This window comes from Passer montanus, unplaced genomic scaffold, assembly GCF_014805655.1.
Source record: "Passer montanus isolate IOZ18808 unplaced genomic scaffold, ASM1480565v1 scaffold5, whole genome shotgun sequence".
In the NCBI taxonomy this organism is placed as follows: Eukaryota; Metazoa; Chordata; class Aves; order Passeriformes; family Passeridae; genus Passer; species Passer montanus.
The window spans coordinates 1,149,170-1,166,130 of record NW_024369929.1 but is presented as its reverse complement, the minus strand read 5'-3'; the positions used below and the strand labels follow the sequence as shown (position 1 = coordinate 1,166,130).

The 16,961-nt window shown below is 51.0% G+C and overlaps 2 protein-coding genes across 2 annotated transcripts in view; one reads left to right on the top strand and one right to left on the bottom strand.

The window, feature by feature from the left end:
- The window catches only part of TRIP4 (thyroid hormone receptor interactor 4), a 28,770-nt gene extending 22,377 nt beyond the window's left edge, over window positions 1–6,393 (bottom strand). Inside the window, 5 exon segments of the mRNA XM_039723432.1 lie at window positions 1,087–1,165; window positions 2,394–2,627; window positions 5,060–5,196; window positions 5,723–5,889; window positions 6,235–6,393. Of these exon segments, the coding sequence (XP_039579366.1) occupies window positions 1,087–1,165; window positions 2,394–2,627; window positions 5,060–5,196; window positions 5,723–5,889; window positions 6,235–6,320 (703 nt within the window). The 5' untranslated portion in view covers window positions 6,321–6,393.
- Window positions 6,394–6,776: 383 nt separating this feature from the next.
- Window positions 6,777–10,315, top strand: PCLAF (PCNA clamp associated factor). The gene is made up of 4 exons (XM_039723226.1): window positions 6,777–6,882; window positions 7,511–7,597; window positions 8,407–8,548; window positions 9,902–10,315. The coding sequence occupies exons 1-4, from the start codon at window positions 6,792–6,794 to the stop codon at window positions 9,957–9,959; spliced, it is 378 nt and encodes a 125-aa protein (XP_039579160.1). The 5' UTR covers window positions 6,777–6,791; the 3' UTR covers window positions 9,960–10,315.
- Window positions 10,316–16,961: the final 6,646 nt, after the last annotated feature.

Sequence of the window (16,961 nt, the reverse complement as noted above, 5' to 3'; positions counted from 1 at the left end):
CTGACACATCACATCAGATTCCCCAAACTAGCTGTTTCCAGAAATGGAGAAATCTATTCCCAGCAAATGCTCTTCCTTCTTACCCCTCCTGGAAGGGGCCCAGACCCACCCAACCCACAGGGAACAACCAAAGAAAACCACAAAAAAAGGTTTGAACCCAGGCCATGATGGAACAAACCAGTGCATTTCACCACACTGGGAAATGCCTTCATTTCAGGGAAACAATTGCCTATATTTTCCTTTGGTCAGTGATCCACAATTTTTACTCCCAAGACAAACAGCAAACCACATTCCAGCTTTTACCTACACGGAAAACAAAACAAGAGCTGGCAGGGGCAGGAGGGAAAGAGATAAAACAGGTAAGGAAAGGGATCCTGAAGTATGCCAACATCTATATTGGAAGGGTAGGGCAGACTGGCTGGTGCTCTCAAGGACTTCCACCCTGCTGCCATCTCCACAGCTCTAAGGAGAAGCCCAGATCTGGAGTAAATATTTCCCCAGTTCCTCAGCAAAGTGTATTTTCCAACCAAGAACACCACGACCTTGGCTGTAGTTCAGCTAAACTCAGACAAACATCCCCACAATGCACAGGTCTTCACTGGGACACTGGGTAGTATTTCCTCTTGCTTTCCTTGGCTCTGTTCCTATTTCTAGCTCCCAAGGTAAGTGTGAGACAAGAAAAGCCATTAGAAAATATTAACCACCACCTCTCTAAGCCCAGCAACTCAGACAGCAGCACTTTATCTTCCACAGCACACACTCCACAGGAGACTTATCCTAATTTTCAAGGACTGCTACAATGATCCACTTCATGAGATTGGTTCTGGAATGCTGCATGAGCAGCCCTGGGGCCTCAGGGAAAGGACACCACACGCTGCCATTTGACACTTGCCACTGTCACCTCTGCTGAAGCCTGGAAATGCTGCCTAGGGCTTGCAGGAGGAACCAAGGAACCAACTCCCAATCCATCTCTTTAACGACAGACAAAGGGCAGCAATGAGGGCAAGTGGTTCAATGAAGTCTGAAGGAAATAATGCACACAAACATTTGGATTCATTCTATTCTGGGTATGGAATAGCTACTGACCTGCCATGAGCTTCTTCAGCAGCTTCTGGCTCTTGTTGGAGTCCCGCTGAAGAATGTCCTGCTCTTCTTTAGTGCACACCTGAGGAAAAGAAGGAAATAAAGGCTTGGGAAGGACATCACATGGGAAGGATGCCACAGCTTGACCAGTTTCAGAGTCCTGGACAACAGTTCTGTTTAAAGTGCCAGTGACAATCTACACCTCCTCCTCTTCCCCACTGCCATGGGGAGAACCTTGGAAGGTTGTTCTTTACTAAAAGAGAAATGTAGAGTTTGGTCTCTCCCCATTCTGTGGGTGGACATATTGCTGACTGAGCTCAAAGCACAAGAAATGAGCTCAGAACCATGCCAGGCAGAAACACAACCCTTCACTCAAGAGTTTTTCTCTCCTCCTTGGCCACTGAGAGTTAAACTGATCTTTCAAAATAGTAACCAATCTGCTTTAAAACATTTTGCTCTACCCAATTAATGTTTTCCTCTCACATGCAGAATTTTCTCTGCCATCAATAACTTGTCCCCTTTCTCCAAAAGGTGCCCTTTGAACTAAATGGGGGTGTTAACAGGTATCCCAAAGGATCTATATCATGCAAGAGTTGAAGGAAAAGCAGGACACTGCTCCTGACAAGGTGACCAGGGCTGTGCCTGGGATGGGGCTGAAGGCTTGCACAGATTTTGTCACTGCAGTGACACACTGGAGACTGTCAGAAACCAGACAAGCTCCAAAGCCATGTAAATTATAGGGGAAACCCTCCTAACAGGTTGTTTCTTTCCCTGATTTAGAACTCTGCAAGAGGAACTTCTACCCGAAGGGCTAATTCAGCCAACTTCTCCAGGTCCAAGCGGGGCACAGAATTCACAGAATCACTGGCTTGGAACAGACCTTAAAGATCATGGAGTCCAACCCATGCCCTAACACCTCAACTAAACCATGGCACTGAGTGCTACATCCAGTCTTTTTTTAAACACACCCAGGGATGGTGACTCCACCACCTCCTGGGCAGGCCATTCCAGAAGTTTATCACTCTTTCCATGGAAAACTTTTTCCTGATATCCAACCTAAATTTCCCTTGGTGCAGCTTGAGACTGTGTCCTCTGGTTCTGTCAGTGCTGCCTGGAGAAAGAGCACTTAACAGAACTCACCTGAGCCCAGCCACCTTTCAGGGAGCTGCAGAGTGATAAGATCACCCCTGAGCCTCCTTTTCTCCAGGCTGAGCACCCCCAGCTCCCTCGGTCGTTCTCACGGGGTTTGTGTTCCCAGCCCCTCTCCAGCCTCCTGCCCAGGGACGAGCAGAAACTCCCTGGTTACTCACCAGGGCCCCACAGAAGAGGCAGGGCCCGGAGCCCTCCTGCTCACAGACAATGCGCCCGCACTCCAGGCAGTTGTTGATGAGCTTGTGCTTCTGGCCCAGGCACTCGCAGGCATGGCGGCCCGGGATGAGCACGGCCAGCCTGTCCTGCCCCTCCCTGGTGTACAGGCTGACATACTTGGGCTTCTTCTTAGAGGAAATGCTACTGCTGCTGACCCCACTGCTGCTCTCCTGGGCCTGGGAAGGAAAAAAAATAAACAAACAAACTGTGCTCCCAGGCAGCACTGGCAGCAGAGAGCACTGACCCCTGGGCAGGCCAGGAGGTTCAGACAAGTGTTACTCTGCCTCACTGGAATGAAACTTGGACCAGACCCCAGACTGAGCGGAAAGACAAGCTCAGGCCTGCCAGAAAAGCTCCAAGGAATCCAAACAAAGCAAGGACACCAGGATGCACTCGAAGTTTGCCACCCATGCCAGCTGCAGCTGGTGGGATTTGGGCAGCAAGCACTGCTCTCTGTGCTCCACACAGCCCCACACCTGTTTAACAGCTCCAAGCAGCAGCTCAGCTACTCCTGATGCCTCAGGTTTAGCTTTTGTATTTTTCAGATTCTGTGCTGCTTTAGTGTGTAAGTCTAGGCTTCATATTAGGAGATAGTAAGCCCTCTTCACAGAGCAGGGAGACAAAACAATTCCCCTGTCCTGGGAACCCAAGGACAGCCAATACAGATCTCAGGCCCAAGAGCACAAACAATGAGAACCAAAGAGAGAAAAACAAGCAGGATGGGATTCATGGGCTAAAGCTGTAATTGGGCAATTAACTCCAATATATCCCCATGACCTGTGATCCATTTTGTGGCCATTCTGGGTAGTGCTGCCCAAGGTGGATCCATTGAGGCCTTTTAATAAATCCCTACTTTACTCTTTAGCTCTGTCTAGTCTCTGTTCTAGGTCAGCCTCACAAGGCACCACTCCCAAGTTCATTTCCAAGGATTATTCAGACTCCCTGTTGGTAGCTGTGCACCCTGGGTATGCCTGTCCCCAGACACAGCTGAGGGTGGCAGCAAGGCTGCTGCATCCACAGCCACGTCAGCTCCCAGCAGATTCCCCAAATCCCACCTGGCACAGCCACCTCAGCAGAGGTTTTCCACACAGGAGGGTTCAAGTGCTGAGCTGTAAAACAAATTCTGCTCCTCCTTCTGTGGCCTGGCCTCAGTGATTCCATGATTCACCTCTGAGTTTCAGTCTGGTTTAGTGACAAGCAGATGCAGCATTTCCAGTCCCCCCAGTAAAGTCCAACTGGTTTTAGTGCCACTGCCAGATTCAAGCACTGCCACCACAAAATAAACCCAAAATAGGATAAATTGACTTTGGCAGATCTTTCTTACTTGTTTGTTTTTGGTTTTTTTTCATATTTTAATTAAGTTAGAAGGTAACTACAAGAGATGGAACATCACTGTCCACTTTTAACCCACCAATTCAAAAATGTTGTGGTTTATCCTATAAACACTTTTACAAATACTTTCAGCCTTTGCAGCCTCCCTGCTCCAAAAAGTTCCATTTAAAAAAGTGAATTCAAGTTCCACTCCTTACTCAGGAATTGCAGCATTTCTCAGGTTTTGGTGTTTCTCTGCTCTTATTCCACAGTTTCTTTCTGAAGTATTTTGGTTGCTAATTAAAGCTTTAATTGGCGTGACTGAGATAGTTTAAATAGAGTAGGAAGGGATGTTCTAACTACTTGGTGGCTTAAATTCCCCACCCTCATATCTGATTCAAAGATAAAAATCCTTTTTATTCCTAATTACAGCCCCAACTTCCTTTACCTGCTCTCTCCCCCCAGGCTTTCTGGGGGAGAAAAATCCATGCTGGCATATTTTCTACCTGATGATTATTTTACTCCCAGTTACAGACACAACCTTTCTCCCCAGCCTGGATATCACAGAAACATGGAAATGGTTAGGTTGGAAAAGCCCTCCAAGATCACAGAGACCCATCAATAACTCTCCCTCCTTTCCTCTCTCTCCCACCTCCCTCCTTTTCCCTCTTCCTCCTTCCTCTCTCCCTTCCTTCCTCCCACCCCAAGTGCCACATCCACACATTTTTAATCCCTCCATGGATGGTGACTCCACCACTGTCCCAGACAGTCCCTTCCAGTATCTGACCACGGTTTACCTTAAATTTTTTTCCCTAATATCCAACCTAAACCTCCCCTGGCACAGCTTGAGGCCATTTCCTCTCATTCTGTCCCTTGTCTCCTTGGAGTAGATGCCAATCCTCACCCAGCTGTCCCCTCCTGTCAGGAGTTGTGCAGAGCCACAAGGTCCCTCCTGAGCCTCCTTTTCTCCAGGCTGAGCCCTTTCCCAGCTCCCTCAGCTGCTCCTGGTGTTCCAGCCCCTTCCCCAGCTCTGTTTCCGTCTCTGGACACGCTCCAGCCCCTCACTGTCTTTCTTGTGAGGGGCCCAAAACTGACCCCAGGGTCCGTCTCTGGACACGCTCCAGCCCCTCAATGTCTTTCTTGTGAGGGGCCCAAAGATGACCCCAGGCTTTGAGGCGTAGCCTGGGCATCCCAGTGTGACACATCCCAGACACTCCTTTCCCCCTTCCAATCAGTGTCTGACACCTCTTTCCCCAGGTTCCAAGCCTTTCCAGTGAGCCCCTGTCCCCACACTGACCTTGGCCAGGTCCAGAGGGGTTTTCACCTCCTCCCCATGGGCACTGGGCTCGCTGTACGCCGGGCTCTCCTGCTTGTTCCGCCCTTTGCGCTTCCCCTTCTTGCCCTGCTCCCCAGCCCGTGGCACTTCCAGAGCCTCTGGGAGTGAGAGCAAGCACAGAGAGAGGCTGGGTGAGCGCCAGCAGGAGAAAGATGTCCCTGGGCTCCACTTCCTCACTGAAAACGTGTGGCAGCAGCTCTCTGGCCACAGAGAGCGGGCACAGACTTTCCCAGAAAAATCCTGGGAAGCTGTGTAGAAGCTGTGGGAAACTTAGAGGAAAAGAATCCAAACAATTATTGTCTTTTTCTGTAACCACTGTTTACAGATATGGGTCTCTAGAGTGTGTTACTGATAGTCACCAATAGTGTGAGAGAGGTTTTCAGGTCTTAGGTCCACCATTGTTTCTATAGAAACTGCAGAATTCTCATAATAAAGCTCATGCCTTCTGGTCATGGAGACAATGCTAATTGTTACCCAGCTGGGGGCCTGCTACCACAAAACCAGGCTTTAAACTGCCCCACAGTCAGGAATGGGATGGTGTCCATACAGGGATTCGTGGCATGGAATTGTCTGTAAGCACAACAACCGAGTTTATTTGGGACCTTCCCGCTCTGCAGCACTCACCCTCCTTTTTCCGGTAGGCGGGGAAGGGCTCGGAGGGCAGCTGGGCAGATTTCCTCCACCTGCTCAGCAGCTCTTCCACAAACCAGCTCTTCTTCCCATCCGTGCCCTGAACAAGGTCAACAACGTACTCGCGGATCTCATCCTCGTTTGTGATGGACAAGATGTACCTAGGGCGGGCCGGGGTGGAGAAAAACGCGTGAGGGGGCGGATGGTCCGCGGTCTCAGCGCACAGCGGTGTCATTTATCTTTCCTTTTCGTATCGCCTTTCTGTGGAGCCCGTGGCAAGACCATGGCAGGAGGTGGAACGATACGAGCTTTACTATCCCTCCGAACTACGAGCAATCTGTGATTCTGTCACCCCACATCCCACCTCCCCTCCCCGAATCTCCACCCGAGCGACAACCCCGGCAAGCTCCCGACAGCTGCTCTGACACACCGTGTTTCCTCCGTGCCGGGCCGAGGAGCCCCTGCCAGCGGGCAGGAGCGCCCCGCGCGGCCCGGATCCCGCTCACCTCACCACGTCCTCGCCCACGTCCAGCCCGAAGTCGCCTCGCAGGTGTTGGACGCACCAGGCCAGCAGCGCGCTGGGCGCCGCCATCTTCCGCGGGGGACAGGAAACGCCGCCGCACCGCCCGGCACCCTCCCTTCCTTTCCCTTCCCCCCGGGAACGCGGCCGCGGAGCGACCGTTCCGGGACCGGTTCATAGGGTCCGGGAATGGCTTGGGTTGGACAAGACAAGTAAATTCCATCTTATCCCATTCTATTCCATTCCATTCCAACCCCGCGCCATGGGCAGCGACCCCTCCCGCTAGACCAGGTTATGCCAAGCCCCGTTCAGCGCGGCCTTGAACACTTCCAGAGATAGGGCAGCCACGGACGCTCTGTACAACCCGTGCCAGCGCCTCGCTGCCCTCCCAGGGAATTTCTTCCCGTTATCCCGCCGGGGAACCCGTTCCAGCGCCTCGCTGCCCTCCCAGGGAATTTCTTCCCAATATCCCGCCGGGCCAGAGGAGAGCGGGAAGGGAGCGGGACGAGGGCGGCCCCGCGCTCCATTGGCGGGCCGTGGCCAATGGCGCTGCCGGGGCGGGGCCGGGCCGGGCAGTGCCGGGCCGGGATGGCGCGGACCAAGGTGGATCAGCGTGGACGAGCCTTCCGCAAGGGTGCGGGACCGGCTGAGCTGAGGGGGGTCCTGAGCGGGAAGGGCAGGGCTGAGAGGGGTTCTGAGCGGAAAGGCAACGGGACGGGCTGAGGGGAGTTCCGAGCGGGAAGGGAACGGGACCAGACGGGCTGAGGGGAGTTCCGAGCGGGAAAGGAACGGGACGGGTTGAGGAGGGTTCCGAGCGGGACGGGACGGGCTGAGGCGGGTTCCGAGCGGGGAAGGAACGAGACGGGCAGGGCTGAGGGGAGTTCCGAGCGGGACGGGAACGGGACGGGCTGAGGCAGGTTCCGAGCGGGAAGCGAACGGGCTGAGGGGAGTTCCCAGCGGGACGGGCAGGGCTGAGCGGGGTTCCGAGCGGGAAAAGAACGGGCAGGGCTGAGGGGAGTTCCGAGCGGGACGGGCCGGGCTGAGGCGGGTTCCGAGCGGGAAAAGAACGGGACGGGTTGAGGAGGGTTCCGAGCGGAACGGAACGGGCCGGGCTGAGGGGAGTTCCGAGCGGGACGGGCCGGGCTGAGGCGGGTTCCGAGCGGGAACGGGACGGGACGGGCTGAGGGGAGTTCCGAGCGGGACGGGCCGGGCTGAGGCGGGTTCCGAGCGGCGCTGCTGAGCCCGCTGTCCCGTTTCCGCAGTGCTGGTCGCCCGCGCTCCCCGCAAGGCTCTGGGCTCCGGCTGCAGCAGCAGCGTCAGCGCGGGGCCGCCGCTGCCCGGCCGGAGAGGTGAGCGCGGCCCCTTCTCCTCCCTCCCTCCCTTCCCAAGCCTTTTCCTTTCCTCCCTTCCCTCGGTCTTCCCTTTCCTCCCTTCCCTCTTTCCCTCTCTCCCTCTCTAGTGTGAAAAACGCCAATCACTTGTTTTTAAAATTTTAAAAGTTTCATAGTAATAAAATGGTTGTGAAAATAGTAATATAACTAGTGTAATAACAATTTGGACAATTAGGATTTAGGATAGAACAAAGAGTAGCAGGCGGTCCGGGTACCTCTTTCTGGACAAAAAAAAATAACCCCGAAAACACACATGTGTTAACAGAGAATTAACCCTTAAAAGCAATAGCCTGTTACATATTCATACATCTCATACATGATGCATAAATTCTATTCAAACGAAGGATTCTGTCTGGTCAGTGTCAACTTCTTCCTCTGAATCCTGACGGTGTCTTCAGGGCTGAGCGAGGTGGAAAGAACTTGATAAGAGAGCAGTAAATTCTTTTTCTCTGAAAGACTTAGGTGTCCTGTGGCTGCTATCTCGGTGCGAGTCCTCTCTTTAAAAAAGTATCTTACATAGCATAGTTTCTATTTTAACATTGTGTTATAACCTGAAACTATATTTAACACACTACTTAAGAAAATTAACACAGCATAACTTTCTAACATAACAATATAATATTCATTTTAATATTTGCAAAAAGCCAATCATATAATAGGCATTTTTCACACTACGTTCTTCTTTCCTTCCCTCCTCCTCCCCTCTCTCCTCCCTTCCTCCTTCATTTCATCCCGCTCCCTGCCCGGGCTGACGCGGCTCTCCGCAGGTGCCAGGCGCCCTGCGGGGCTGAACCGGGTCTGTGTGAGGCCGGTGCCCGCCTGGCAGAGGGGCATCAGCGACTTCCTGAAGCTCCCGTCCCAGGAGAGCCGCGCACCCGACGGAGACGCGCCCGGCACCAGCGGCCTGGAGTGGGTATTGGGGCAAGGGGAGGGTGGAAACCCAGGGCACTGGGGAGATTTCTCTGTCTGCTCTGGGGTGCCCTGACCCCCAGGGGAGCACTGACTCTGACCCTCATTCATGGAGAACGTTTCCTAGACTTCAAGCTAGACTACAATCCACAAAAGTGTGAATTAGATTATAGAGGATAGCATAGGTGTATCACTTGGTGAGAAATTTAGGTTTTGGGATTTTTAGTGTGTTGTGGATGGAAGCAAGATGGAAGGCACAGGGTGCTGTCCTGGGTTTCTTCTTCATGCTCCTTTCTTCTTCATGGCTTTGGGTGGCATTTTGTAATTGGGCAGAAAAGTCCACATTGCAGCTCTTTGGGATCAGTTATTGGCTTACAAGGGAAAATAATCTAGCTGTCAGTTCTTCATTGGATAGTTTAGTCTTAAAAGACCTTGTAACAAGAGATTGTTAGCCATTTTGTGCCTTCTAATGAAAAGCTGCCAAACTCACAGTAGTGAGACTGTTTTACTGATAAGAAATAGTAAACACTTGAGTCTGAACATGAACTACTGTCTCAAGTGCCTTCAATCCAGATCCAGGGACCCCTACAGGGAAGCAAGCTGTGATTATTCTTCCTCTGTGAAATTCCAGTTCATTTTTGAAGGGGCAAGTTGACAGTGTGTCTCCTGACCTCTGTATCCTCATGGAAGTGATGCTTCTCAGCAAAGTCTGGCAAGGTTTTTAGGGACCTCATCAAGGTTCCTGAGAATGGTTCCTGAAAATGGGAGGAGTAGCTGAGGCAAGTTCTTACTGCTCAGGCATTACTTTGCCAGCACAGTGAATTTTGGAGAAGCTTAGGAGAGCACTAACAACTTCCACGTGCCAGGAGCTGAATGGCTTTTCCAAGCTGGAACCTCAACCTGTAGGCTGCACTACTGACTAAGAAGGCAGCAGTATAAAATACTGTCTTACAGACACTCTGTTTTCCATAGGGAATTCTGGATTGAACCTCCATTTTTCCACCAAATGTAGGTATTCCCAAACTGCCAGGGGGAGCCCATAAGAAGTGGGCCCAAACTGTCCTGCAGGACAGGCAGACAAAGGCTTTTAAGTGCATCCCATCTGTTGGTAAAACAGAAAACGTTTGGCATAGCACAGGAAAACTTTCATCCCTTTAATTTGAAGTTTGTCGGGCCAAGCAAGGACAAGGTGGTGGGAAGAGAGCACAGGATAAAGTAGCCCCTGTCAGTCCTGCTGCCTCAAGGTGCTGTCTGAGGCTAACCAAGTCCTTTGGGCTTTGGGAAAAGGGCCTTGTTAGCCTTTCAAACCAGAGCTGGTTTCTGCTAATGCTTCTCAATTAATGCTCCTTACAGAGCTCGGCCCCTCCCACTGGATCCTGCTGAAGAGGGAGAGTGTTTGGAGGAAGAGTAGATGTGATCTCACCTCGATTTTCGTGTTAAAATGCTCCTCCTACTCGAGCTGGGTTTTGTACATTTGCATAGCTCTTTACAGTTTTTTGTGGCTTCCTTTCAGCTTTTGTACGAGACTAAAAGTTTGAGAGCTGGCACGAACACTGGCACTTAATTTTTACTCAATGAACTTAATGTTCATTGTAAACCACTGGTTTAATTTTTATCTTGGTTTGCTTGAGTTCCTCCTGTATGTTGTGCAGCTTTTGTCTTTAATCTTCTGCCTGCATTGTGTTTGTGCAAGAATTGCATGATCGTGGTTCCGTTACTGCAAAGCAGATCCTCGTTTTTTTAATAAACTGAAGCCTTTTGAGCACACACCTGTGCTGTGTCTTTATTGTAGTAAAAGCTGTTAATGAAGATTTCTTTGTCCAAAGATGGGAAACTGGATTTGGAAAGGCACTAGAGAGGTGGATGGGCAGCTGAAGCTTGGTCTGATTAGAGATGAAGTTTAATTAAAACAAACTGGTTGTTCTAAAGAATCAGAACTCTGAAAGCTAGGGCAGCAATAAATGGCTAAAACTGAATAAAACTTGTTATTGTGGCTGTTATATGTGGCGTTGCCACATAACTTTTTGGGGTAATTCATAGGAAAAAAGCAAGTAGGGCCTTGTGAGAGATCTTGATGTCAGGGGTTCTGCTTCTGCTCCTCCTCAGAAGCTCCCTGAAATTAACATGATATTGTTGAGCAGATGAAAAGGGGAAGTTAGGAGGAGATTAAAATTTAAATTTAGCACATCAGGAGAGTTTAGTGGCAGCTCTTGTAGGTCAGCCTGGTGGGGAAAGCAGTGACTGCTGTAAAATCCTCTTCCTAAAAAATCTATTGATAAAAAAGGAGAGTTGTTACAGAAAAGCAATTCAAGTTTGAATGAGAAGTAGCAACTGATTGTTCCTTAACAGATTTTTTTTTAAGATTATGTAAATTAAGGGGAAAATCTGAGCAAGCCACAGACTTCTTTGCCCTAACACCACACAAAACATCATCCCAGTGACAGGTCTCGTGGTGGCACCAGTGGCAGCTCTTTCCTGTCCTTTTGACCTGCCAAACCAGCGTATCCTCAGTTCCATTTCTCCTCTAAAAATGCCTGGGAGGCAGCAAACACCTGGGGGCTCTGATCAGATCTGCTCACACCTGCATGCCCTCAGCTGTTACCCAGATCAGCTGCTCCATCAGGGCTGTGCAGCTGCCAGCTGGGAAGGGGGAAGGATGAGGGGCTGCTCATCAAAGAGCTGCTCATCAGCAGATCCCACAATGGTTTGGGCTGGAATGGACCTCAGAGCTCATCCCCTGCCATGGGTAGGGACACCTTCCACTAGCCCAGCTTGCTCCAAGCCCTGGCTTTGGATACTTCCAGGGATAGGGCAGCTTTTCTGGGAAACTTGTGCCAGAGGCCTCCCCACCCTCACAGGGAAAAAAAAAATTCCTTCTCAATATCTCATCTAACCCTGCCCTCTGGCAGTGGGAAACCATTCCCCCTTGTCCTGGCATTCCAGGCCTGTGTAAAAATAGTCTCCATGTTTCTTGCTGCCTCCTTCAGGCACTGCAAGGCCACAGGTAGGTCACCCCAAATCTTTTCTCCAGGCTGAACAATCCCAGTTCTCCCAGCCTTTCCTCCCAGAGTGCTGCTCCATTCTCTGAACGTTTTGGTGCCTCCTCTGGACTCCCTCCAAGAGCTCCATGTCCTTCCTGTGCTGGATTGCTCTCACACATCATTAAGCAGATAAAATCTGATGGAGCTGGAACACACGAGGCTCTGGAGGGATGTGAGTGCACAGAAAGAGCTTGGGATCAAATATGTGCCCCTGTGATACCCACCCACCCTGCTGGGAACCTCAGGAAGGAGCAGCACTTGGTATTGAGGGGCAACCAAACTGCTTTTGCCTCTAATAAACAAATAAATATGCTCCCTCTGCACAAATCCAAATGTTTACACCAGGACCTGCAGCCTTAAAGCTGAGTTTTCAGTAGGAACAAAATGCAGGAGAAGATGTTTACTTGGCTGCTTTCCTGCCCCACTGGGAATACAGGAGGGTGACCTTCAACCCACCCTCCCTGGGGCTGGAGCTGATTTAGCTCCAGCTGTGCCCCTGCTGCTAATCTTTGAGACTATAGGGAAACAGGAACAGCACCCAGCTCTTCTGAAAATGAGGGAAAAAATCAGAAAGGGAGAGAGTGCTAAAGCTCAGGAGCTTCAGACAACCCAAAATAAAATTTATAGCTAAGACCAGACTTGTAAGAGGTTTCCATGTCCAAAAGCTTGCCCTGGTTGTGTTTTTTGAGGCTTTTTTTTTTGTGGTTTTGTTTTGGTTTGGTTTGGTTTGTTTGTTTGTTGGTTTGGTTTGGTTTGGTTTTTGGGGGTTTTTTGGGTTTTTTTTTTTCCCCAGCTATTGTTGTTCCAATAAAAATCTCCTTAAAATGGCACTGTGTGGGTCTTAGAATGCTGAGAGAGCTGCACCTGTGCTGAAGGATTTCCATCAATCTCAAGAGGTGCTTCACTCCAACAATATAATTAATAGTGAAATTTAATGTGGTAAAGAGGGGTCATGCACAGTGTTGAGAATTCATTTACAGATAAATTGTCTGTATCACTGTACTGGGTGCAGTGTTACAGCACCTAACAGGTTTTCCCTGTGAAAGGGGATTTCCACAATCTTAGGGCATGAGGTGTGGTCCAGAGAACCTCCTAAGGGGAACAATCAGCTGGAAATCCAGTCAGTATTACTTTGATATCTTCAGAGTAGTTTTCACTTCTGAGGTAATTTCTTGTAATTTTAAGGGAGGGAGCAATTATTTTATAACGATGATATCTTGGTTAAATCCATATGAACACCACAACTAATTGACAGCCCCTTCCAGGGCCTTAAGGGGCTTCAGGAGAGCTGGAGAAGGATTTGGGACAAGGACCTGGAGGGACAGAATGGGGGGGGAATGGCTTCTCACTGCCAGGGGGCAGGGTTAGAAGAAATTGGGAAGAAATTCCTCCCTGTGAGGGTGGGGAGGCCCTGGCACAGGGTGCCCAGAGCAGCTGTGGCTGCCAAGGCCAGGTTTGATGGGGTTTAGAGCCCCCTGGGATAGTGGAAAGTGTTCCTACCCATGGCAGGGGAGGGGATGGAGAGGAACTTAAAGATGTTTTCCAACCCAGTCCTGCCCGTGACTCCAACACTTTTAAACACCAGTACCCCAGGCTGACCATAGATGTCAGCAGCAGCTTCAGCTACAAACGCTGGGCTGTGCCAGGGACCAGACAAGGCACCTCCTGCCTCGGACCAGTTTATTTAGGAAACGTGAAGGGAATATATAAATGTATGCATGAGAGACTGGAATGGCTCATTTCCTGAGTCTGTGTTATCTTGCCAGGTAAGGAAATGGCTTCAACAAAATCACCCACCGTGCCACTGGCTGAATCCCTGAGCCTTGCTCACACCCAGCAGTGCTGGAGGGTCAGGGATGGGCAGTGAGGGCAACCCACTCCCCCCAGCAGATTTTATTTCCATCCCAACACATGGAATTTTCTTCCGGTAGTCCAAATTATTTATCTGACCCCTGACCTTGAGAACAGCACAGCCCTGAGAGCACTAATGAGCAATAAACAGTTCTCAGCTGAGCCTGCTATTCACACCTGAAGGTCCAAGAGCTCCTTTTGACCCAGGCTGGGGCACCCACACTTTCCCCCAGGGGATGTTGGATGTACCCCCATCACAAATGAGAGCTCAGGGGGTCACTGCTGGCACAACTGGGCACGTGGCTCAGCAGGAGCTCTTGGATGCCCCAAAAGCAGCTGCAAAGTGAGCAAACAAAGGAGAGGAGATGGAAGTGTTCAGGAAATAATTCCTGAGGGCCTAATATATTGAATTTTAAATCTTACGGGGCAAAATGGTCTTTGTTTGGGCAACAGACAGTGATGGAACAGACGCTATCCTATCTCATCCCCATAGCCTAAGGCTTTTCTTTTTTCTCACAGGGATAATTACAAACTGCTGCTGCTCCAGAGCACTTTTGAGCTTTTCCTGATAGAGCCCTTCTCCCCTCAAGTCCCACACAGGACAGACGGCCCATTTCTGTTGGATTTGGCTGGAAGGAAGGATCTCCTGCTGCTGTCCCACAGCCAGGGCTGTGCAGGGGGCAGCTGCTCGGCGGGGACAGCAGATGTCTGGGCCATGGGGACAGACAGAGGGGAGGGGAGCAGGGCCATCAGCTGTCAGGCTGCCGACCTCTTACCCCGCCATGGGAAATCCACTGCCAAATCTCAGGGATCTCATCCCCAGATGAGGGGGTTTCATAGATTTTTCTGATTTTTGAGGCTTTTTGTGTTACCAGACCGTGTCCAATTTATAGCCGTGATTGTTGACTTCTCATTTTTGGAGTGCAGCCTCCTTGCTGTGCTTTAGAGTTCAGGTGTTGCCTGCTTGTGTTAAGGGAGATACACTTGTCTACTTCCAGAGCACTACTAATTTTGGTAAATTCCAGACCTGTTCATGTATATTCCTGCTCTGGATTGAGTGGTTCCAGGGCTGTTTATTAGAAGAGAGATGGGTGAGGCCCTGACACCTCCTCTGCTCTCACCTCTCTGCCAAAACACGCACTTTTAAGCTTTGTCTTTCCTTTAACTTTGCTTTTTTTCCCCTTTGGACGTTACTCAGAAGGATATGAGGTCTGTGTCTGCAGGGTGCCCCCTGCCCACGCTGGCGTTGGGGTGGTGCCTCCCTGTGCCTGATCCTCAACAGGAGCTTCATTGTCCTTCCCTGTGCTCTGGACAAAGGGGAATTGTCCTGCCCACCAGCCCCTGCGGCCACGAGCTGCTTCATCCCGACTGGAGATGCAGGAAGAAAAGCAGGATGTTTCCTTTCTCTTCATAATAAGGTGCTTGGGAAACAGGCTGGAATCTCACCTGTCTGGGATGAGGATGAGGAGGCAAGGAACCTCTGTTGGGGTGCTCCTCACTCACCCCAAATTTTTTGGGTCAGCTTTGACCGCCCCCTCCTTCATTCAGCACACACAGGCTGCTGTTCAGATAAACTCCCAAGGGATTATCACAGGGTTAATGAGAATCCACACGTTTAATAGGACTTAGCAGAATAACTACTCGGACTAAAATTGATAAATTATCATTTTTCAGAATTAAGACCCTCCTTGGGAGTGCCCAGATGGTTCAGAGCAGAAAAAAATGGGAGCTGAATTGCAAAAATGCCTCTTCCTTTGACCAAAGATATTGTCCATATTGTGATATCCACATTATTATTATTTTCCACAGATAATAGCACAAAGAATAAGCAAAATAAACTCATTGTGCAGCAGAAGCTATGGGTAGGGTTTGACAGGATGCTGCCAGGGCAGGCTTTTCACGTGGCTGGATTGAGACATTCTACTTTTGATATTGACAACTTAAAAGGTTTAATAAGAAATATTAAGCCTTTACTAAACCTATACCGAGACAGCCAAGTGCATATAGCTCTGAAAAGAGAAAGCAAAATCCTAAAGTGAAATGTCCATTTTTATTAGAACTGGGCTTTGTTTTCTTCTTAACTACAGCATCAGGGAAAAATTTCCAAGCTTGGCCTCAGGATTATGAGGTAGTAGGGGAAATAAATAATCGTAATGCCTAAATTCTGGATCTGAACACATTTTCCAAATAAACCTTTGTTTTATCCTTGGTGGGGCCCATATGCTGGCAAGCTGTTATGTGTGTGGCTGGATAATGGGATTGTCCCCAGGCTGGAGGCCTGCCCACCAGGGAGGAAGGTTTTCCTCATGGTATTTTTAACCATTTTCAAGGAATGAGCAACCTGGTTGGGTGGAACATGTCACTGCCTACAGCAGGGAGGGAATGAGATGGTCTTTAAGGTCCCTTCCAACCCAAAGCAGTCTGTGATTCTGTGATTCAATGAATATGTCAATTTAAAACATCTATCTGGAAAAGGCCAAGTTCTTCATCAGAATCAGCCTGGCAGCATCCAGGTGACAACACCAGTGAGTTTCTGCTCCTCTTTCACAGACTCAAGGAATGGTTTGGGTTGGAAGGAACTCCCCCAGTGGGTGCTGAACCCTGGAGGATGCTGAGCCCCAATGGGGTGCTGAGCTGAGCTCCGGCTGATGCCAAGTGCCAGAGGATGCAGAGCCCGACTGAGTGCTGAGCCCGGTTTTTGCTGAGCCCTGGAGGATGCTGAGCTGCAGTGGGTGCTGAGCTGAGCCCTGGCTGATGCAGAGCCCCACTGGGTGCTGAGCCAGGTTTGTGCTGAGCCCCGGATGATGCTGAGCTCCGGTGGGCGCTGAGTCCCGGAGGATGCTGAGCACTGGTTGATACATAACCCCGGCGGGTGCTGAGCCCGGCTGATGTTGAGATGCGGTGGGTGCTGAGCCCCGGAGGATGCTGAGCTGCGGTGGGTGCTGAGCCCAGGTTTGTGCTGAGTCCCAGAGGATGCTGAGCCCGGGTGCCAAGCTGAGCCCCGGAGGATGCTGAGCTCCGGTGGGTCCTGACCCCGGAGGATGCTGAGCGCCGGTTGATACAGAACCCCGGCGGGTGCTGAGTCCCGGAGGATGCTGAGCCCGGTGCCAAGCTGAGTCCCGGAGGATGCTGAGCGCCGGTTGATACAGAACCCCGGCGGGTGCTGAGCCCCGGAGGATGCTGAGCTCCGGAGGATGCTGAGCCCCGGTGGGTCCTGAGCCCCGGAGGATGCTGAGCACGGGTGCCAAGCTGAGTCCCGGAGGATGCTGAGCGCCGGTTGATACAGAACCCCGGCGGGTGCTGAGCCCGGCCGGGAGCGGAGCCGCCTTCCCTCCGCACTTCCCGCCCGCCGCTTCCTCCTGGCAACGCCACGCGGTTTCCAGGGCCCCGGTGCCCCGGAAGCGGCGCGGGCGCGGCGCGGCCATAGGGCGGAGCCGCGCGGGGCGGTGCCGGCGCCGAGCGCTGCCGGGTCGGGCTGTGGCCGTCGAGTGCCGTGAGGGAGGAGCTGCGGCGGGACACTT

Excerpts from the sequence above, each read along its gene's own strand:
- PCLAF (XM_039723226.1), top strand. The coding sequence starts at position 6,792 with ATGGCGCTGCCGGGGCGGGGCCGGGCCGGGCAGTGCCGGGCCGGGATG. Across the intron at positions 6,883-7,510 it reads TGGACGAGCCTTCCGCAAGG|TGCTGGTCGCCCGCGCTCCC; the intron begins GTGCGGGACCGG and ends CCGTTTCCGCAG. Across the intron at positions 7,598-8,406 it reads GCCGCTGCCCGGCCGGAGAG|GTGCCAGGCGCCCTGCGGGG; the intron begins GTGAGCGCGGCC and ends GGCTCTCCGCAG.